This window comes from Netta rufina (assembly GCF_964035555.1).
Source record: "Netta rufina genome assembly, chromosome: 1".
Lineage (NCBI taxonomy): Eukaryota > Metazoa > Chordata > Aves > Anseriformes > Anatidae > Netta > Netta rufina.
Window position 1 is genome coordinate 83,890,629 of NC_140123.1, and position 23,179 is coordinate 83,913,807.

At 48.7% G+C, this 23,179-nt stretch overlaps 1 protein-coding gene across 1 annotated transcript in view; it reads right to left on the reverse strand.

The window, feature by feature from the left end:
- The window catches only part of ARX (aristaless related homeobox), a 5,131-nt gene extending 1,294 nt beyond the window's left edge, over positions 1 to 3,837 (reverse strand). Inside the window, exons 1-3 of the mRNA XM_084306250.1 lie at positions 3,586 to 3,837; positions 2,668 to 3,415; positions 1,711 to 1,756 (exon numbers count right to left, since the gene is read on the reverse strand). Of these exons, the coding sequence (XP_084162376.1) occupies positions 1,711 to 1,756; positions 2,668 to 3,415; positions 3,586 to 3,790 (999 nt within the window). The 5' untranslated portion in view covers positions 3,791 to 3,837. The remainder of the gene's footprint in view (positions 1 to 1,710; positions 1,757 to 2,667; positions 3,416 to 3,585) is intronic.
- Between the last annotated feature and the right edge of the window lie 19,342 nt (positions 3,838 to 23,179).

Below are 23,179 nucleotides of genomic sequence, written 5' to 3' on the forward strand. Positions count from 1 at the left end.
CGCCGCCCCCCCGGGGCCGCCCCCCGCCGGCCCTGCCCGCACGGGCCCCGGGGCTGCCCCTCTGGGGGCTCCTTGCGAGCGCCGTGCGCGCCCCAGGCGGGGAATCGCGCCCCGGGTTCGCCAAAGTGACCACACACAAACGGCGGCGTTAGGGGGTCACCGCCTTTTTCGTTCCTTTTTTTTTTTTTTTCTCTTCTTCTCTCTCCCCCCCCCCCCCCAGAAAAAAAAAAAAAAGGTTAAGAACGAAAAAATCGTGACTTCGCTAGTGTCTGCAACGAGGAAATAAATTGCAGCGCGATCGAAGGAGCAAAAGTGCGTTTCCACGCTGTGCTTTCAGGGCGTATTTTACAAAACTTAGTTTGGAAGCCACGGAATCGCCGTCCCTTTCCTCTTCCCCCCCTCCTCCAAAACAAACCAAAAAAATTAACAATCATCAAGGAGCCCGGGATTAAACCAAGGAAGAGGCAGTGGGAAAAAAAAAAGCACTGCTCGCCGAAGGGAAAGACAACACTCGCTGAAACGCGAGCGCGGGGCGCCACACGCACCCAGCGAGAGGCTCGGAGAGGGACTCGCATTTGTCAGATTTTCGGGCTGCCGCCGGCTCAAAATCTCCCCTTTGAGGCTCGGCTCCGTTTTGTAGGAGCAGCGCGATGCCCCGTCTCCCCGGATCCGATAGAGGCGGCAGCGCTGCGGGTCCCTCGCTACAGTCCCCATCTATAATTTATAGCCAGGCGCGCACCGGGGCGCGCACGTAGGAAGAGGCTGCGCCGTGCTCGCGGGGAAGCCGAGAGTCTTTGGCAAAAGGATCGTCTCTGCCAGCTAAAACTCAATTAGCGAGCTGTCCTCGCTGCAATTCCCCGTTATTGAATTAATAAGTCTGAGTACACCCAAAGGTAAACGGAGGGGCTCTCATAATTCATATTCCCTTAATTACATCTTCTCCCGTGAATAGGGGAGAGAAAGGGGGTGTCTTTCTTTTTTAAAAGTTATTTAACTTTCCCACGACTTGTTCCCCTGAGCTGAAAATACTGATTTGCTGTCACATCTCTGTTTGACAATGGAGAAATGTGTCAACAGAAAGGAGGGGACAAATCTCATCATTAGCCCCTCTAATGCAAGAAGCTGTTGTGTATTAAATGAGCCATATGGAATTTATTATGCTTTATCAGCGCCTGATTTTAACTGTAAAGTGATTTGCTCAGCTTCCAACTCGGAGACATCTGTTTTCTGTTGGCAATCAGGGCATCCCAATGTTTATCGTCTCTCTGGTTATGAGACTTGGGTTGGGAAATGCACTCTGGTATGGGGCGGCAAACACCTTTAATAGCATTGCACTCACTCACTATTAGATCAATGCAGGCTTATTGCTATCAAAAATGGGAAATCAAATAGCATTAGCCAGCTCCTTGTGCAGGCGGAGAGGAAATCAAACAACATTTCGCCTTCAAATGGCCCTGTTTGTTCTAGCACTAAGTGGGCTTTTATGAAGCCCGATTGGAGATTTGATCGCAGCCAAGTACCCGGCTCGCAGCCGAGCGGGGCCGTGTCTAACAACCAAAACCCCGCGGGGCCCCCTCATTTCCATCACCCGGGGGTCGGCTCGGCCGCCGCGGGGCCGGGGAGGGCGCGGGGACGCCCCGAGTGCCGCTCTCGGTCCCGATCCCGCTCCCGATCCCGAGCGGGGCCCCGCCGCCCGCGGCCGCCACTCACCTGCACTCGGGCTTCGGTCAGGTCGAGCCTCATGGCCAGCTCCTCCCTGGGGAGACACACACGCCGCCGTCAGCCCTCTGCCCTGCTCCGGGCACTGCCCGCACCCCGCACCCGGCCCCAAGAGCAGCCGGGCTCCCCCAGTCGGGGCTCCCCCCCCGTCGGGGCTGCCTCCCGTCCCGTCCCGTCCCGTGCCGGCACAGCCGCGCTGCGCTTCCCGAGGCACGGGGATGGTGATGGGGAGCCGTCCATTCGCCCTCAGGCCGCCGGCTTAAAACGGGAGCCCCCCGGGCTCAGCCCGAGCCCCTCCAGCCTCGGGCCTGTCCCGTCCCGGCGCAGCGACGGGGAGAAAACGCGGGACGGGAGCGCGACAAAAAAAGCGCCGGGACCCGTCCCGATCGCGACTCGATCGCGACCCGCCGGGCCCGGGTCTGCGGCCGGGGCTGGGGGGGGAGCGAGGCGGCGCCCCCGGGGCGATGCCCGGCAGCGGGGGAGCAAAAGAGCCCGGCGGAGAGCTCCCGGCGCCCCCCGTACGGGGAAACAAACGAAAAAAGGGCCGGGGGGTGCGGGAGCGAGGCGTGCGGGCAGCGGGGGGCTCGGCCCCGTCGGGGGGTGCTATTTCGGGCAGCGGGCGCGCAGCCCGGCCTCTCCCCGCCGGGCTCCCCCCTTCCCCGGTCCGAGGCCCCCCGAAGCCGCCCCGGGGCCCCGCCGTGCCGGGCCGGTATTTTTAGGCGGCGGCGCTTTGATGCGAGCCCTGCCGGGGCTTCCCGGGGCCGGGCAGCGCTCCAGCCCGCCCGGGGAGGGCGAAACCGATCCCGGGGCCCGGCAGCGGCGCGGGGTAAAAATAGCCGGAGGCGGCGGCCCCGGGCGGGGGGCGACCTTCTCGGCGTCCCCGTCCCCGCTACAGTCCCTGATCCCCCCCCCCCTTCTCCCCCTCGGCCGCCCCGTCGGCGCGGGTACCTGGTGAAGACGTCGGGGTAGTGGGTTTTCTGGAAGGCCCTCTCCAGCTCCTCCAGCTGGTAGCTGGTGAAGGTGGTGCGGTAGCGGCGCTGCTTCCTCTTGAGCAGCCCCTCCTCGGAGTCGCTGCCGGCCGAGAGGCACACGCTCTCCTCGCCGTCCTTGCCCTCGCCGTCCTCGGGGTGCAGCAGCAGCTCCTCCTTGGGGGACAGCTCCCCGCCCTCCGCCCCGGGGGCCGCGGCGGCGCCCCGGCGGGTCTCCTTCAGCAGCCCCCCGCCGTCCTCGCCCAGCAGCTCCTCCTCGTCCTCCTCCTCCAGCTCCTCTTCCTCCTCGTCCTCCTCCTCCAGCATCTCCTCGTCCTCCTCCTCCTCCTCCTCCTCGGCGGCCGGCGCGGCGGGGCCGGGCCGCTCCTCGACGTGCGCCGCGCCGCCGCCCCCCAGCTCGTCCAGGGCGGCCGGCGGGGCCACGAAGGGCGCGTTCTCGCGGTAGCTCTTGCTGCGGCTGATGCTGACCTGCGGCGCCTGGCTGATCTTCAGCGTGTCCCACGGGGCGCCCGCGGCGGCGGCGGCAGCGGCGGCGGTGGCAGCAGCGGGGGGCACGGCGGCGGCGCCCCCCTCCGGCCGCCCGTCGGGGCGGTCCCCCCGCGGGCCCGGCGGCAGCAGCCGGCCCCCGCCCGGCCCGTAGAGGCGGCGCAGCTTGGGGGGCAGGTGCAGCTCGGCAGCCTCGAAGGGGGGGCTGCCCTTCGGGGAGCCTGCGGACAGACGGGGCGGGCGGCGGGGAGAAAGGGGGAGAAGGGAGAGAGAGAGAGAGAGAGCGCAGAGCGGCGCGGTCAGTGCGGGGCGCTGCGTGCGCGGGGAGCGCCCCACGTCGGGGGCAGCCCCGGGCCGGCTCCCCCCTCGCCCCCCTCGCCCCGGCTCTCACCTTGCGCGGCCTTGTCGTGCTCCGGGCGGGCGGCGAGCGCGGCGGGCAGGCTGTGCGCCGCCGTGCCCAGCAGCCGCACCTTGCAGGGGCTGCGGCGGCCCAGGATGCTGTCGATGCAGTAGGACGACAGCAGCGTGGGCGACTTGCTCTTGCCGGCGCCGTCGGGGCGCTCCCCGCAGCCCTCCTCCGGGTAGGGGCCGCTCATGGCGCCGGCCGCCGCCGCCGCCCCCGCGGCGCTGCCCGCTGCCGCCGGGCCGCCCGTCACGGGGGGAGTGAGCGGCGGCCGCGGCGCTCTTGAGTCCCCCCGGCTCCACGTGCGGACGGGCGGGCGCTGATTGGCTCCCGACGGGGGCCGGCCGGGCGGGCGGCCGCCGGCACGCGGCGCCCGGCAAAGCGCGGAGCTGGAGTCGGAGCCGGAGCCGGAGCCCGGAGCGGGGGCGCCGAGCCCCCCCCCCTCCAGGCTCGCTAGGCCACGCCCAGCCGCCGCTCGGCACGCCCACTCCGGGTGGGTGTTGGGGGGGGGGGCTCCGCGCCTGGTTTTCCGACGGGCACCGCCCCGCCCCTCCCCTCCCCTCCCCGCCCCGCCCCGCCCCGGGCGCCCCCCGACGTGCGCGGCCCCGCGGGGCTCGGCCCGAAAACAGCGCGGGGACGGGGCGGCAGGCGGAGGGCAGCCCCCAGCCGGAACGGCCCCCAAAATGAGGAAAAAACAGGGGAAAATCGAAAATCGTTGAGCCCCAGCCCAACGGAAAGAGGCCGAAACCCGACGGGGGCGCCGCGGGCGGGCTGCCCCCTGCAACCCGAGCCCGGCTCCTGCTGCGCCCCCCCCCCAGGGCCCGTCCGCGGTCGGAGCTCGGCTGCTTATTTACCTATTTATTTATCTGTTTATTTATCTGTTTATTTATTATTTTAACAAACTTTCATTCATTTGTGGTCTCCTTCTCTCTCCCTCTCTGCCTCCCTCCCGCCCCGTCCCCCCGCAGCCTGCTGATTGAACACCGGGGCGCGGTGCCGGAGTGCCGGGGGGGGTGTGTGGGTGGTGGGGTCCAGCAGCGGCCCCGCGCCGAGCCGGGCGGGCTGGCGGCGAGCGGAGCCCCGCCGGGCCCGGCACACGGAGCGCTGCCCTGCGCACAGAGCGGGCCCGGGGCCGGCAGCCGGCGCTGCCAGAGGCAGCGGGGCACGATCGGCAGCATCCCCGCCGCCCGCATCCGCAGCCTCGGCTGCCGCTGCCGGAGCAGCGCCCGGGCTCCGGTGCCTCTGCCCCGGCCCCTTCCCTGCTTCTCCTTTCCGTTTTCTTTCTATTTTTGTTTTCTTTCCTTTCCCCTTCCTTCTTCTTTCGCTTTTCCTTTCCTTTCCTTTCCTTTCCTTTCCTTTCCTTTCCTTTCCTTTCCTTTCCTTTCCTTTCCTTTCCTTTCCTTTCCTTTCCTTTCCTTTCCTTTCCTTTCCTTTCCTTTCCTTTCCTTTCCTTTCCTTTCCTTTCCTTTCCTTTCCTTTCCTTTCCTTTCCTTTCCTTTCCTTTCCTTTCCTTTCCTTTCCCCTCTCCTTCCCCTCTCCTTTTCCTTTCCTCTCCTTACCCCCAGCCCGCAGCCGGGCCCGGCGCCCTCCTCCCTCCGCAGGACGCAGCGGGGCCGGGGTCTCCCCGACGGCAGCCCCACCACAAGCCCCCCCTGCCCCTGGCCCGCAGCCCCAGCACCGCTCCGGCGGGGCTTGACTTTTGTTTCATTTTAATTTCAATTTATTTTATTTATATTATTTTCATTTTTTTTTTCACGGATTCCCGTCTTCCTCCCTCCTTCCCCCGCCCGCAGGGCTGCGGCACGGCTCCCGCCTGCAGCCCGCAGCCCTGCTCCGGACGGGGACCCGGGGGGGCACCACTGCCCCGATGGGGGGGGGGGGTGCTATGGGGGCAGGCACAGCTTCTGGCCAGCCCCCAGCACCACCGGCTGGACGTATTAACATTATTATTATCATTCTCAATATTGTTATTATTTTTTTTTCCCCACTCTCTTTGCAACGAAGGAGAAAACGAAAATAGCTACATGAAGCCCGCCAGCGCTTGAGTGAGCGCTGTTCGTTTTCTGGAAGGAAAGGCTCGTCCTGGAGCAGGGGGCAGGCACAGCAACTCCCCCTCTCCTGCCCCGCTCCCTCTCCCCGTCCCCCCGTGATCTCCCCCCCGCTCCTCGACGTGCTCCGCGCCCCCGGTCCCGCGGGCTGGCGGGGCAGCGGCGCCCAGCCCGGCAGGCAGGGGGTGAAGCGCACAGCATCGCTCTGCCACCGATGCAGCCCAGTCGCAGGCTTTTTAACCACGGCTTTTTTTTTTTTTTTTTTTTTTTTTTTTTTTTTTTTTACTTTTACGAGCTCAGGGCTGTGGCTGCGGTCCTGTGCGGCGCTGTTCCCAAGGGCGCTGGAGCTGGGCGTGGGGAAGGCAAGACGCTGCTCTCCTCGGTAGCAGGAGATGGAGAAATGCCTGGGGCCGTGCAGATGTCACGAGCTGGGGCACGACTACTCGTACGAGCCTCAGTTGCAGCAGTTATCTCGATTATGTATTCCCCAAGATATATTCCCCACTGCCATGGACAGCACCTTTCCAAGACCTCTCCTGGGCACGGCCCTGGTGCTGCACACTTCAGCCCGGAGCCGTGGAGACGGGCAGAGCGCTGCCAGAAACAACCCCAGTCACTTCTGCAGGGCTCCCGTTAACAAAAAAAACCCACACACACAAAAACACAACGGTGACAAGGGAATCAAAGCACGGCGGCACATCACCCGCAGCCACGGTGAGAGAGCCGGGGGAGAGGCAGCGTCTCGGTGCGCTGCCTGGGGCACCGCCAGGTCACCGCCGTCTGAGCTCCCATCCCCTCTGGCTGCAGTGGCTTTGCCACCCCCTCAGTGAGGACACAACAAATATCACCTGCTTTTTGCAGACTGATGATTTAAACGCAGATTAATCGATACCTAGTGGTGGTCACTGGGGCACTGCACCAAAATCTCTTTGTGGAGTGAAGAGAGACCTCAGCAACTTTGACTTTCCACCCAAGAGAATTCATTTTGAAGTGCTGTTTTTTTTTTCTTGGAGCAGTGTTTGCAGCCACATCCTCGCTTTGCAGTCATCTAAACTGGCAAGACTCAGTTTGGCTTGCAGGCACCGGCTTGTAGCACCACTGCTTTTCTGCTTGGGGAGTAGCCCTAGCTTTTGTTGGTTGCTTTGGTTTCGTTGCTAGCTCAGGTGGCAATTTCTCTATTGACTTACATCTGGCAAAAGGCCAGACAGTGACAGCAATGGTCACTTTGGAGTAATTGTTCATAAACTTAATAACTGGTCCGTGCCCATGGGTGAGCAGAGCTGGCCCTTTTTCCATACATTTAGTTCATAAAAGGCTTTTATAAATCTTTTTTTTTATTTTTTATTTTTATTTTTTTTATTTTTTATTTTTTTTAAATTCAGTTGGCATTATTTTCTAATTCCTTACTATTTTTTTTTTCTATTAACATGGTTTTCTTTACTCACAGAGGACAGCAGTTTTAGGTAAAGGTGGCTCGCCTTCAGTTCTCTTCTACTATTCCCCCCTACAGCCAGCTCTCTTCCCTGGGCCCTGCTGTGTCCCAGGCCCACGTTGCCTGGACCATGTGGCTGCATGGAGCCCACCTGCCCCATGCTTGCTCTACAGGTCTCCATCTGTACCGCCTCCGTCCCATTCATTCCTGTCCCGTTGTGTTGTCACCTCGGGTTCTTCAAGACCTCCAGAGGATTTTTGAGGCTTTTGGACTCACCCGGGAGCCCCCTGACTTTCCACTTTCCTTCTCCATTCCCTTCCTTTGTGCATCCTCTCCTGAAGGTCCCAGTGTCCCCGCAGTGGTGACTGCCCCAGCAGCTCTGTAAGGAAGCAGCAGACTCCTGGGCACTGCCTGGCTTTGAGTCCAGAGCAGGGCTTTCCTTCAGGACATGCTTTTGCCTCATGTCGAGTCTTAGGCTAAGTCCAAGAGAAACTGTTTGGAGCTCTGTGTCCTGAGTCTTCCAGGAGATGGTTGGAGATGTGGTTCTTCTGGTCCTAGTAAGCCCATGGATAAAATCTGAAGCAACGTCATGGCAGTAATCTTAAGTACTCAATGAAATTAATAACGCATTTAGGAACAGTGGTCTTAAAAAAATTAAAACGATGATCATAGGCTTATTTAACATTATACCTCCTGTGTTATTTTCCTTTGTATGTGCTGACTAGAACTGAGCAAAGGATTCATAACAAATAATTTATTTGTCAAACGCATTCTCTTCTGCTCGTGGAATATCCATGAGAGGAGCATCATTTTCTCAAATGTACTTGTTGTCTGGAATGCTCCAGCGGTTCCTTTAAATGAATATCAGGGTGGCCTGGCTGCAAATGGTTTCTCTTGTTGAGCTGTATGGTCGGTCAGATACAGCACATGTGTCGACCATGGTACCTGCCTGTTGCGCCAGCAGCACACTCCTCGTGCAAATAGGTGTGTGTGCGTGCCTGTGGCAGCCGGGGTTCCCTTGGTGGATGCACGGGAAACTTTTGAAATGTGTTTTCTGCAAGCATTTGTGCTGCTGAAACGCGATCGCTCCGCTAACGGCAGAGGGGGTGTGAACAACGCCGGAGCAAATCCATTAAAAATTCAAATGAGCATTCATTGAGCGAAGGACATTCTTCACCCTGTTTGACTAGCTCCGGCGTGACCTTCACGCGGTGCTGTTTCAGTAAACCAGCCTCACAGGGATGGAGCCCAAATCAGGGTGATCGTGGGCATGGCATGAGTTGGGGCGCAGGCGCTGGCGTGGCGTTCCCCTGCCCGGGAGATGTTATTGACAGGATTGGGGTTTTTTAGTCCAAGTGCACGACTAAGGCAAAACAGGATGGTGGAGGGAAAAGACAGCAAACTGTGTATGAAGCTCTGTTGGATCACGCCCCTCAACAAACCTAGCCTTATGCTCGTATTTGTTATTATTATTTCTACATCTGCGGAAGCCATTGCCTCTGGCTGTCACTGAGGGAGCACCGGTATTTCATAATGATATTTAAAAAAGCGTATGGTTGGGGAACATCCACATTTAACAGAAGGGAATGCTCACTTTTCATGGAAGAGTATATTCACATTTCACTGGTATCTTCAAGGGCATTGTGTTAGGAGGCTGTTGGGCTGTGATCCTCATGGCTGTCTTGGTGTTGGCACCTCCATATGGAACATCCCCAGCACGAATCAGGGCTGGGTCTGGGGTGGTTGTCAAAGGGTCTATTCTCATACAGCATCCACTTGCATTTCCCCAGACCTCTCTGCTTAATATTCTGCATTTCTCTTAAAGTGAGATTCAATCCATCTGCGAAGCACTTCATGGCGCTCTGTAGGAAGAGAGATGTTTTATGAAAATAACTGCTGGTGAATGAATGAACCTGCTATCTCACAAGCGTAACCCTGCTGAAAGAGGCACGACGTAAATGTGCCAAGGACAGTCATAATAACACAGCTAATAGCAGCAGAGTGTGTAGAAGTGAATGTATGAAGGAGTTTCTTCTAAGATACTCAAATCAAGCAAATTTATAAAGTAGAGTTATAAAGTAGATTGAAATATGAAGATAAAAAGCAAGAAAAATCCGATGTTGTGAAGTCATCGTGAACAGAGATGTGTTCTTAAAAACTTACATGGTAAAATTAGGCTCCTGAAGAAGATGACAGCTAGGACTGTGGATGTACATGACATTGTAGAAAAGTATGAGTGGGTTGGTATGGAGTGGAGCATTTCCTTCCAAATTCAAAGGTTTTTCTTAACTGAGAAAAAAAAATAAAATTACAATTTGATTGTAAATTGGCTCAGCAATTCAAACAGCTGCAATTCAAACAGCTGCAATTTGTTGGACTTTTGATTTGAAGTTTTCCATTCAAAAATAAAAAAATGAATATATGTTTTAAGATCTCCCCTTCATACATAATTCTTAGAAACTTCTATAGACAGATATTTCTAGTCATATGCACGGATTGTAAAATCTTGAAATCATAGGGTATAAGTTATTATTTGGAATCAATGCACCTTCTTGTCTTGTAGCTTTTTATCAAGCCTTGAAAAAGACTTGGCACTTACAGAGCTAAGCTATTGTTTCCATTCCTGAAAACTAAAAATAATATTATGGAACCTCGGAAAAACTAACTTTAAACAAAAGACGTTGGATTTAACTAAATTATTGTTCCTGCATTGTAACCCGTACTCATAACCTTTAATTCCTCAAGTCAGTGGGGTTTTCTCATGAGTGAAAGCACATTTGTGTGATGTTTTTTGTGTTGCAACCCAGGCAACCATAGCATAAATAGGTAAAGACTCTGGCTGGGCTTCCAGGTGAGCTGGGGTCTGCTCAAGAACATCTGCTTGTTTGCTTCAGCAGGGTGTGTGCTCTCATCTGCCTTGTTTAGTGATGCTCAGGAAAATGTTATTTTCTTCTCTTTGGAAATGAGCTAGAAAGGGTGCCTTGGCTTTGTTCTGCTTTCAGTTTTTGTTTTCATTTTGTTCTAAAACTGAAATGTCTGGAGTTCTCTGGATATTCTTGGGATTTCTAACACTGAGCTTCTGATCTTTAAAACTTGCTGTGTGACCAAGGCTTTATCACAGATCTGTCGCTTGGAATGGCAGTGCACATCCTCCCTCACTGAATGCAAACTTAACGGTGAGAATAACTGGGCGTGCACATTAATTGATTAATTGCACATTGCATCTATCTATCTATCTATCTGTCTATCTATCTATCTATCTATCTAACCTGGGACAAAGCTGTACAAATTCAGGGGACAAAAGGATCTTTAAAACTGAAAGTGGATTTTGACCTGCAGTATGACAGACAAAAAGTCAAACGCCTGTAACATGAAACACTTTCTGCAGTGTGTAGCAGAAAGGTGAAATGGAAACAAGGGAGGTGAACGGGGCAGAGTGCATTTCTAAGACTGTTTACCAGTTTTTGAAAGGAAAACAGAAGGAATGAGTGTCCAGGGAGAATCAGGCACACCTCAGTAAGGGGCTATGAAGGTGAATATGAATACGGAGCTGGGATATCAGAAAAAAAATCTTGTTCACAGCCTGACAATTTGAGCCTGGATCCAAATGCAACTTAAGTCCCATCTGGATGTCAGTAGGATTTAATAGCTGTGTCCCTTTGAACAGAGAATGGGCATTGCTAAATCTTCTGCGTGTGTTTATTCTGAAAATATTTTAGAATAAATTGGGGTTGACTAAGAAACTTCTGGTCCAAAATCACAGACCGCTGGCCTAGGCCCTTGCTTTGGTTCTCTCTGGGGTCCCGCAGGCTCCTGGGAAGAGAAGCACATTGGGCACCCTTTGAAATATCAATATCTCCATAGCAGAGCTCAAATGCAATAAATAACCTGGTAAGTATCATCAATATGTATAACTAAAGGATGCTATTTCTAACTTTCTGAGTGGGTTTAAGGGTTCTCATGTATATTATATCCCCTGAAACGTGTTTTCACCACCTGCCCTTCCATACCAACAAATGCATGTGGTCTTTGTGCAAGAATACCCCAGTGGTAGCTTCACCATTACAGATCATTGGCCACACCACAAAGTCCTCATTCATTCACAGTTTCCCAACAATATCCTCAGGTTCCTGCTGGGGCAAAGACCTTGGGCTTTGACCTTGTGGCACCAGCCAGGATTGAACCAGAAGCCAGCAGCCTTGAGCTGCACAGGTGAAAATTAGCACGGGGGTTAATACAGCGCTTTAGAATGCATTTGGATGGAAGTGATGCTGAAAACCAAATCTGTTGTCTGTACATGGTAACATTGCCAGATGCTCACTGCATAGTCAAGGGATTGTCTGGACAGCATCAGTCTAACATTGTAAACTCATTTGTGGCACAACTCTGATGTGCCATGCAAACAGGTTGCAATGAGACACAGAGACCTTGGTCGAAAATCAGGCAAGAAAGGGCTTACCCTTGAGAAGTCATTCGGGGTTTGTGACAACCACAGCAGCCTCCCTGAAGAGCCAGCTGCATGGCTCATGGAGGATGGAAAGGCGTGAGCTGACGATGCATCTCCAAAAGCAGTGTTTCTGTTCAGAGGTGGCACATCTCACCAGAAGGCTGCAAAATGCAGCAGGAGTGACATCCTCCTCTCATATCACTGTCACTGTGGCACATCAGTGCAGCCTCGTGTCACACAGCTCAGGGGGAGCTCCGGGGTGGCATTCAATTTAAGCTTCACGTCTATTGGCTTTCTTATAAGCCCCTTGGCGAGCATCATTTGCTTCAGATACCAGATCTACTAATGATTTTTTTTTTTTTTCCCTCCCCCTTGCTCACACTTTAATTGCAGGGTATATGTAATACCCTCAGGAACAGCTATTGCCACCTGTATTATTATTTACGCTGTGAAAACGAAGCTTATGGCAATATATTTATTAACACCGTGCCCTGGAATCACATGAGTTAACAGCTTAATCCTGTGATTGTAAACATGTTTCCTGATATGTTCAAGCACCATCCATGTCTTTAACTTCACATCAGGAAGCTGGGAGCACGAGTAGGTCATAGTTTTTACAGAAAATATATTCTTTACAAAAAAAAAAATCGCATAATGAAGACGTGATTTATGCAGCTAATAGCGCCTGTCTAATACAGCATAATGCCTTTTGCAAAGAAAGAGTTAAACAAAACATTTATGCGGTATAAACTTTGCTCCTTAGCATTAAAATGCACTTTATTCACACTGTAGATTTCTCTTCCAGCCATGGCTATTGTTTGTCACTAACAGCTAGCTTTTGTGAAGTTAATAAATGTGCATAATAAGGACATAAAGGTATGGAGAAGTAATACTGTAATCCTTTTGTTTGGATAATCAGTCTAATGTATGCAAATTAAACCTTATTAGTACTAGGGTTTTGTGTCTGCTTATCAAAATGTGCCATTTTCATGAAAATTGGAAGTCCATTATATAAAGTTATTATTAACAATCATTTAGGAATTATATACGGTATGCAAATTAAAGTTGATTACAACTAATTAAGGGCTTTCTTTGTTATTTGACCTTGTCTGCTTTTTATGTAAATATGTTTCTTTTGGTCTGGCATATTTTTAGACTCAGAAAAGTATATTAAGACAAGTTACATTATGTATTTTTAATATATTTTTGTGTGGCATAAAAAGCCCCTCGCTATTGTTTAAGCGCCTGGCTTCACGCGGGGATGCTCTGCACACAGAAACATGTGCCGTGCGGCTGTGGGACAGCTCTGCAAGGTGGACCGCCGGAGGAATTGCAGTAGCAGGCAACAATCACACTTCCAAGGCCTTCCAATGGTTGAATGAAAAATGATCAAAAAGGAAAAAAAAAAAATCCGCTATTGAAATATAAACAGCCTTCATGCCAGAGTGGCCTTTGTTCCACCACTTATTGAACTGGATAAGCCTTAGTTTAGAGGCTCTAGACACAGCCAAGTAATAAATGATTGGTCCCTACTTGCCAGGCACATTGCAGAACTTAATCACCTGCTCTCCTCCCTGGGACCACTGATCTCAGGATAAAAGACTTTTAACACAGCCAGCACAGCCAGCTCAGGAACAACAGCCTCCAGGAAGATTCGTGTGCCTGTCAACAGCAGAGAAGGTTAGGCATTAAGTGAAATGAAAAAAATCTCCCGAAGAGAACTTGGGTGAGTTGAATAAAATTTCTATTAAAAACAACAACAGCATGTAATACAATTTTGATGTGTTTTGTACATAGAGAAGAAACCTGCCAAGTAAGCCAGTCACCAGTGTGAAGATGGGAGATGGCGTATTTAACGGCGTGTCAGAAAGAGACGTGTAATCAATACCTGAATACTTTCAGTCTCCCAGTCAGAGTAAAAGATGCAAGACGAGGAAAGAAAAGGTTGAGATGTAAGGGGTGTAAGACAGGAATATGTGAGAAATATATATGAAACTTGCCTTCGTGTATTCTTTGAGTCAAAAATTGGGGATTTGAGAAAAAATAAAACACATTTCTTGGAGTTTGGTGAGATTTACAGTTTTGCTGACCTCTTTGGCACAAAATGTGTGCATGGTGGTGCACCAATCCTAGAAAAAAATCCTCTGTAGAGGCAAGATTATGTACTTAAGCATGAAACTGGGGATATGCTTGCAAACCCAGTTTTTATTCTTTCCTTTCTACATCCCTGACATCTTGCATTTCAGTTTGGAAATCACAGAGCCTCCTCAGCTGGGCCTTTGTGGCTCACAGAACCCTACCCCTCCTGCTCACAGGAGGGTGTTCCACCTGCTGTGGGCAGCACTGGTGCCTGGCCTCCACAGCACCTGGGCATGAGTGTTGAGGGGGCCGGTGTGTTCAGATCTGACCGGGAAGGGCTGGGGCTGGACTGGGAGAGGAGCGCATATCGTACCCTGAAAGGGGACAGTGATGGTCTAGCACAGGGGTCACTGCTCTCCCTCCTCATTCCAATTTTGAGCTGCTCATGGCACAGAAAATGCCAGCTTCTCACTGTCTGAAGGCCAATTCACTGAGCTCTTACTTTGTCCTCGCAAAAGCCTCCTGGCTCGGCATCCGAACCCCAGGAGGACGCAGGATCTTCCCATACAGCCCCTGCGGCCAGCTGAAACCCCATCAGCTTCAAAGGTTGGGTCTTGAGTACCTGCTGCAAGCTGCTGGATGGGAAGTCACACACTGCCGATGACTGGCATGACTTATTCAGCAACTATTTGAGAACATATTTGAGCAATTGGAGAAGTTGGTGATTTGTTCCCTCACAATGGGACCACAAGGTGCAATTCAGCGAGTGACTTATTACAATGAATCGCCTAGGGCTGTGACAGGGACATTTTGCTCAATGCTCCGCTGCTGGCAGGAGCTGAAAAATGGGAAATCAGAGCAGGCAAAACACGTCTCTGCCACATGGGGCAATGTCCGACCCTGGTCGTCCTCCTTCCCAGCTGGCACAATGATGCTAAAGGCAGGAACAGAGCCACAGCAGCAGGCTCATGGAGGGGGCACGTTGCCCTGCCAGCATTCCTGTTTAGTGGGTAACACCAAGGAAATGCCACAAAAAGAAAGCTTTTGTTTCAAAATTTCCTGTTGAAGAAAAAAAAAATCCAAGAAAGACATAATTTCATCTCTTCCACAAGATAAACAGTGAGAGCTTTCACATCAGCGTTGGGAACTCAAGACACTCAAACAGTGCAAAGCAAAGGTACGAAGGAGTCTTGAACGATTTCCTCTTACAGAATAAGGATGAAACCCTGTTGCCATCAAAGGTAATAATTCAGGATTTCCCTCAGGGAGGTGAAAGTCATTGTCGTGTTTTTAAAATAGTTGCAATTTTCTGTCTCTAAATAGCACAGACTACAAAATGTATTGCAAGGGGAATATAAAAATAGTCAAACTCTTCAAATCTTTTAATTCAATGAGAATGTAATATGCAATTAAAATTAATTATCTCATAATCGAACCGTAGACACTGATTATTGCATCATTTTCATAAGAGACATGCATCTTAACTTGCATAATTTCTGGTATCGCTGCAGAGTTAGCTCAGGAAAGAATCTGGGCCCGAATGTATTCATGCCTGAGCACTCAGGGAGAAGCAGTCATGGCTGGGTATGGCTTTTCCTCTGCCAAGTGCTTGCAGCACCTCTCTGCGAGGCAGAGCCTCTATCCTTGCTGGTGACAAGTAACTCATTCACTCCTATCCAGAACCACTCCCATTCACTGTCACCTTCCTCCCAGCTGTCAGGTTGCTCCCCCTGAGCCCCTTCGGCCTTGTTATGGCCATCCCTGTTCCCCTTCACCCTCAGGAGCCCTGTGTCCCTCCTCAGCTTGGGGGAATGCACAGGAGGGACCTGTGTTTCATGCCCCTCCAGCCAGTCTGCAGAGCTAAAGCAATATATCTGGCTTTTAAGTGCTTACACTTTGGTGAGATTTGTCCTAACTTCTCAGAAAAGGTGCTGGCAGAGGCTTGCTTCATTTTGTGTTTCATCTCTGCATTCTTCTGAGTTAGGTAATATGGGCATCTTGATTATGAGAGGGGTCTTTGGACCTCTCATGTCTTCTGGTGCCAGCCAGGCTTAAATGCCTGCCATTCTTCAGCAGGCATCTTCAGGGGATGACAACTTCAGGAGAGCAGGGGGCTCTTGGGTCACCACCACCCTCCAGAGGTTGTCACCATGTGTCCCCTGGCTACCCCAGGCTGCCTATCCTGAACAGGTGAGAGTTGCACAATCACATTGACTTTCATTGGTTCATGTTAGTTCTGTCTTCTACATCTACACATCCATTGTTCTTCTGAAAACGGGTCTTAAGTGGTATTCCTGTTTTCAGCCTTTTTGTTAAATGCAATGGCAACTGGTAGCATTGTGTGTTTCTTTGGTGTCATCATTCAATAGTGCCAAATCTGGAGAAGGGCTTGGTTCTATGGCCTGTTTGCAGTATGGACTTGTGGCAGAACCCTGAATGGCCTAGGGCTTAGGGGTGGATCTGTCTGTACAGATCTCCTTATGGATCAGTTTTATGTTTTTTGTTTGTTTGTTTGTTTTAATTTATTTTTTTTTTCTGATGTTGCATGTTGTTATCTCTGATTTTGATTACACTATTTTAATATCCCCAGACTCATTTCCTTGAAGGTGTCCAGGCAGCGTTCACCCTCCCAAGCATCCCTTTTCCCACCTCGTCCTTCAGAATATATCTGATGAAAATGGCTTTATGTCTTGGCATTTGCAAACATTTCTGTACATTTTTTCTGATGACATCCACTTGCTCAGCTCTCTTTGGCCTCTGCTGACTATTGGGAGGTGTGTGGTTAATCAAGGCAACTAAGTGATCTGCCTCATTTCCATGTTACTGGGTGGCACAAGCCTCCTTCAAATTGCTACAGAGTTGTGTACTTCCCTGTGTGTTGCTTATCCTGGGTGTTGGATTTACATTTGTGATTCATTGCTGCACTGGATGAACATCTGGTCAAGCCTTGCTATGTGAACTAGGAATTTTTCTTTCAATAATGACATATAAACTGAAAAAAAAAAAAAAGGCAGATAAAGAGAAGTAGATTTGCACATTATTCATCCTGATAAATATAACTATGAAATAGCTTTTTAACTTTGGACACAGTTGGAGCTTTATAATAGGCTGTCAGCGAAGTAACACCTGTGATTCTAATTCCTGGGTCTATTTTGCTGATTTTAGCTATAAATTCAATTTCCAGTGCTATGGGGATAGCCCTGGATGTGTAGATGGGAGTGAAGGTTTAATTCCCTCTGGCTTTGTCCCTTCCACCACAGTCTCAGGTTTCTCCAGGCCATCTCAGTTCTTGAAAACATTCTGTTTTTTGCTTTCATATGGATGACAGTTTCAGATTTGTCCACGTTTTCATAACTGTGCTTATGCTTGATAGCATGCTTGTGTCCCAGTTAGACACAGAATTCATTTTGTAGTTCAACTTTTTCAAAGAAAACGACTGTCAAATTATTCTTCAGAGGAAAGGAAGGAAAGGAGGATGAAGTGGGTGGAGTGTAAGTAACAATTACTGTAGGCTGATAATATTTAAAGATTCATACCAGGATGTATTTCACGGGCCATACGTGTACGTAACAAATTCGCCTGCTCTATAATCCTTCTTTTTATTGACAACACAACAATCATCTCTTTCCAGAATGGTGAACTGCAGAACATTTTTCTCCTGCAAACGCTGCATTTGAGTTCAAATAACTAAGGTGAAACATTATCATTGAAGAAAACTGGCAAGCCTACTGAGCAGGCTGGAGATTTAGGCATAAATCCCTCACTGAAGGAAATTTCAGTGCCTGCTTTTTTTTGAGTCCTAGACTTTGATTTTCAAATTGAAAGAGGGTACAACCCTATGGCACTGCAACTCCAAAAGTCACTCCAAATCTGTTGAAACTGACTCGTATATTGGCATATGGGAATGGGAAATGTAATTTAGGAACCCCTTCTGCAGACCTCCACTCCAGATACCAGGGAAGGCAACTCAAGCAAGTCATGCCTGCAGGACTGCATATCTGTCATTATATAATGTAATACTACCGAAATATGTTTTCAAAGTAGAATCATCCTAAGACTTCAAGCAAAGCTTCCTTCTATTTCTCCACATATGGGATCTATAGCCATAACTTGTTTTCACATTTCAACTGAACAATACTTTTTGCACAGGAAAGCAAGGAGGAAAATCCATCCACAGAGAAAGAACAATATATTTTCTCTTTCCTTCACTTGAAGAGATTTTTTAATCCAGGACTATAGCGACAGGCTAATAATAGAAAGCAGTTACAAAACTCACCACCTTTTTCCCAGAAGATTCTGGGAAAATTTACTGCCTAACTTTTGAAATTGTCTGCTGGATCTGATGGATCCCTGGCCCTGGTTACTTATCCAGCACAACTACCTTTTAAACAGTTCAAAGCAACAAAATAAAAGCTTTTGGCGATGCCAGAAGATCTGTAAGTGTGTGCTCCCTTCCCTAGTCCTATACCCTTTGGAAAACTCTCACCTAGCCCAGCATTAAAAAACGTGACTCAAGAGCAGCTCATGCCCCACCCTATGCTCTTCCTTTCCCCTCTGTGCTTGTGAAATAGCAGAGGTGTCGCGCTGGTGTCAGCACCTGTATCCCTGCGCATGAGCTTTCTGCTGGGAAGATGTGGGGCGGGGAGGAAGGCTGCAGGCACGGGGCTGAGGCCAGCACCAGCCTCCCCTCCTAGGGATGCACACCACACGGGAGATGCTGGAAATCCTCCGGTGCCTCTCAGCTGGTTGGGGATACGGGCACCCTGAGGCAGCCATAATTTAAGCCTGAACTGCTCAGGACAGACAGCGAGAGCTGTGTGAGTGGCGCCCTGCTGAATTCCTTTCAGCCTCTCACACTGAACATATCTCTGCAAGAGAGAGAATCTGGATCACCAGTTTTGCATCTTTTAGAAGAAAAAAAACAGATTTTTTTTTTTTTTGGTCCTTGCTTTATCCCCACTTTGATGTTTCCTTTATTATGTAGCGCAGGGTTTTGTATTTTCCCTTTTTCTTGTATTTCGAAGAACCTTAATAAATAAAAGATGTGAACACAAAATTGCTATTCAAATTTGATTGTCTCGAATTATGTCTACAACTAAACAAAAATCTAGTGATCTGTGATTTTGTGTGATGAAGGCAGCTCAATGCTATTCAATCCGGTAGGAGAGATATAAAGAAACAGAGTATTAAAAAAATACCAACGAGCAAAGAAAAGAAGAAGAAGGGAAAGTGTGATAAAGAACAGCTTAATACTTTAATGGCCTGAAGAGATTTTTCAACAAAACCATTACTAATACCTGTTATTCTTCTAAGCTCAGTTCTTACTATCACAAAACCATTAGCTCTTTGGTAGTCACAATCTTCCATATATCTATATCATGTCTTTTCACTGCTTTTTATTTGTCTTTGTCTTCTTCTGCTTGACTGGTAACATGCAGCACCCTTGAGCTGTATACTTATTTCCAGACTGACTGCAACATTTATAAATACCTACTCGGCACTGAAGGAGGCAAATAAAAAAGCGATGAGCTTCACTAGCCGGAGTTCTGAATTGCTTCAGACAAGAGAGTCTGTCAATGAAGCGTTGTGAAATAAAAATATTGCTGGCAGTTTTTTGTAATGTTAAAGAGGAAACCTCTGGTTATACTTATGATAACAGAGATAAAATTATTATTAGAATTGCTTTTCCTCTTGCACTTTGATGAAGGACTACAAGAGTCGGAATGGATGTTTTCCTATAGCAGCAGAACTGTGCTCATTACCTCCTGAATATTTTGTCTTGTGAGGTGATTCTGATGAAGATTTAGCAATACCTCTTAGCCCTGGGAGGGGGATTGGGATATTCCGTGCTGTGCTTCCTGTTCTGGGGGCAGACAGGCCACTTGACTTGCTGCATGCGTGTGAAGAATTGCAGTGACACTCGTGCTGCCAGGTGCTGTGGTAGCCCTGCACATCCCATCCTTTGTCTGAAGCAGCAGCAACATGTTTTTTTCCTCTGTGATCTCAAGAAATAAACACTGTGTGAAGATGGTCTTCATGCATAAACACAGTTTAAACTTAAAAGCTTAACAAAATCCTATCTCTTTTAAGTCTTGCTTCTTGTCAGTTATTCACAGTATTGAGTATGCTCTTTAAATAACAACAACAGCAACAGAAACCACCAAAAAAAAAAAAAATCAAAGCTTTCTACAATTGTGTGGAAGTCTGAGCACTTATTCCTTCAGCTCTGCTGTTTTTTTGGGACCCATACATCAATTCATCCAGTGACATTCCCTGCAAATTAGTCTTCAGTAGAGACAGACAAGTGATGGAGAAAAGATCAAGAGGTGAGTTGTGTTCTAGATGCTTACTCCAGTAGCATTTCCAGGAGACCACCAAAGATTTGGAGCATGACAACTCACTCTTTAGGAATTTGTCAAAGTTCACCTGCTAATAGAGCAAATTAGAATGAGATTATCTGAATGTGTTCACAGCAAAACAGGAGTTGCATGATACTCAGCAGCTGTAGCCTGGGGTGTACAGAGTTCTTCTCAAAGGGCTGTGCTTTGAAAGCCTTGCTGGCACAGGTAGCTTTTGTAGGGAATATAAAAATAAAGCACCCACTTTGCAGAAGCTGATGGAAAAGGCCTTTGTGTTCAAGTTCAGTTTAGTCTCACTTTGGAGATAAGAAGGTGGTCAGATGGTATTGTTGGCAGCCTGAAGGTAGGGGGTTAATCATGAGATAAGACACCAGGTGCTTCACAGGGGGATGGGCTATGTGATGATGTACCAATAGCTGAAGACTTTTGGTCAATGAGTAAAGATAGATGACAACAGATATTGCAAATTCATGGCTGTAGCAAGAATCCAAGAGAGGTGATGTTGCCACCGATGTCTTGAACGGGGTCGAGGCTCTGCACAAATGTTTTGTGAATGATGTTTTTGCTTGTGCAGCAGCTTAATGCTAGTGGAGGACAGCAGAGGGGCCTGACAGGTGCATTGCTGAGGGCTTCAGGGATGAGCTGCAGGGAGGAAGAAAGCGAATGGGAGGGAAGTCAGATGGGGAGAGGCCCTACACTGTCTCGCCCTAGACTGGCTGTAGGAGCAGCAAGGAGCAGACCTAAGGATAAAGGTTGAGGAAGATTAGGAGAGGAATGGTTAGCCCCCATGGGAAGGGGTAGTTTTATATTCCCTGTTGCCTGTGGTCATGCTAAGCATCATCCTTCCAGCTCTGGCAACACAAGGAGGACTTGGCTATCGATCTTTTAGGTGGTGCATGATGGATAATCTTGTTTCTCTGCAGTACTCCCTACCCAAGCTGCTTTGCTCAATTAAACTCTGCTCAGCAGAGACTATACAAATCTGCTGTAAAGTTCATGCCATGACCACATTTCCTATCAATTTCTCCACCGGAATGTATATTAATGGAAACATGGGGATATATTAATTGTACCATTTTGAATAAATGCAACCTTAGCAGAGTACATTTTTTATTATTATTTAATAATTATGAGTTCAGGCTTTTCTTCATTTCCTGCTGTGAGCTTTTAAAAGTCACTGCAATGCTGAAACATAAATAGAGTACGTGATGTAACACTTTGCCTCGGCAAATATCATAGACATTTTTACCCCAGGAAAATGTAATGAAATTAAAAATAAACGTTCAGCTCATTTGAAATTTTGCTATGTTGAAACCCAATACAGGAAAAAATAAATCAAGATGGAATGATATTTACTTTAAAAAAAAAAAATAAAACTAACATTTACTACGATCTGAGTAAGCAAAAAAAAGTGAGAAAAAATCCTCAGAAAACATGAACATCGCATTGTTTAAAAAATCTTTAAAAATATGGATGAAAAAATATTTAACCCTCTTAAGTTATCTCAGCCATTCCATTTGGTATGTAACAAAACCCAGGTCAGATGATAATCAAAATATACCATTGCAGCAAAAAGTCGGAAAGGGAGTCCAGTGTTAGCAATGAGGACAAGGCCACTCAAAAGAGATGGGTTATAATCGTTTACTCTCACATCCCTTGGCCAGCAAAACCCTTCCTCCTCTCCTGTTTGATTCCTTCCTATTTCCTTGTCTTTATATATATATATTTTTTTTTTCTTTTATTCTTTGTCTTCCTTTCTTAGCCACTTGCCTTGTTCTGACAATATGATTACTTAATACTTACCTGCCAAATTAACTGACTTATTTTACCAACGAGCGGATATACCATTCCATGACACTCGGTATTTGACAGTCCCACAATCTTTTCTATGTCCATGAGGTACGTGCTAGATGGGAAAATTCCAGTAAGTACGGTGGGCTTTTTCTGCAACACACTACTGTTACATACCAGCATGAACCAGTATGTGTGTTGATTTGCCCTCTGTGTTTGACTTTTTAAGGCAATAAAATGTGAATAATTAAAAAATCTATTACAACCCACTCATCCTCTCTCCTTTATTCCAAAAATCACACCCAACTGACCTCTTACCGAGAATGCGGTTCCATTCGGCAAGACTCTCTCTTTTCACAATGAAAAGAAAAAACCCTATTCAGCTAATTGAGCAATTTGCTTAACTGGATACACTGTAAAAATGTATGGTGGAAATGCTAATGTATTAAGTATGAGTGTGTATTTGTATGCGTGGGGACAAAGAAATGCTATATAGCTGCTGTAGCTAGAATGCTGCATAAATACCTGAGGCAAAACAATTGTTATTGGAGGTGTATTTTGAGGTTTACCTGCTAAGAGTTGTTCATTGTCAATAAAATTGAAGTAAATAAAAGGAAATTGCTTAACTTTGACCTGAAGTTTATTGCTTAAATTTGACCTGAGATTTATTTGCTGAATGATACATCCAGAGCTTGGGGAATCATCTTCTTTTGCTTTTTATTATCACAGTGCTTAGAGCCTTGGATCTGGATACCTCTGGTGAGCAAAAGAAGACACAAGAAGGGGGTTTCCTATGCCAAAATGCTTACCCTTGTTGTGCTTGACAATGACCAGGGTGGGGGACACCTGTAACACTACAACAACATTGGTTGGTGAAGTGAGTTGCAGCACAACAGATGCCCCAAACTGGACAATGCTATACAGAAGAAGATTTGAGGGGGAATGGTGAGAGAGCTTTGTGGGCGGCTATCAGGCATCCTTGGAAGTTTGAAGGAATATTAAAAATCATAGCAGCTACTCATTTGAAAAGCTGTCAGGTGGATGACAGAGGTTGGAGTTGCTGGCTAGTAAAAGCAGAAGGTCACCTGTTGCGAGTTAATGAGAGATGGTGCCAATGTGTTAAGCAGCTGTGAAGGAGCATGAAGTTAAGTCTGGCAGTCTTTTCTTGTCATGATAGAATTTATCAATTTCTTGGGCATGCCAGAAAAAGAACTTAAATATTTTTGTGAGGAATAAGGAGTCAAAAATTCCACTCAAGTGATCATGCATAGGATATGGTCATACCAGATGGCCGGGAGAGATTTGGTAGATGGGGTAGTCACGTGCTTAAAGACATCTGTGAAGTCACTGGTCACTTTGTGATGTTTAACTGACTGCTGCAAAACCAAAGCTACAGAAATGATTGATTTCTTCCCCTTCAGCAACA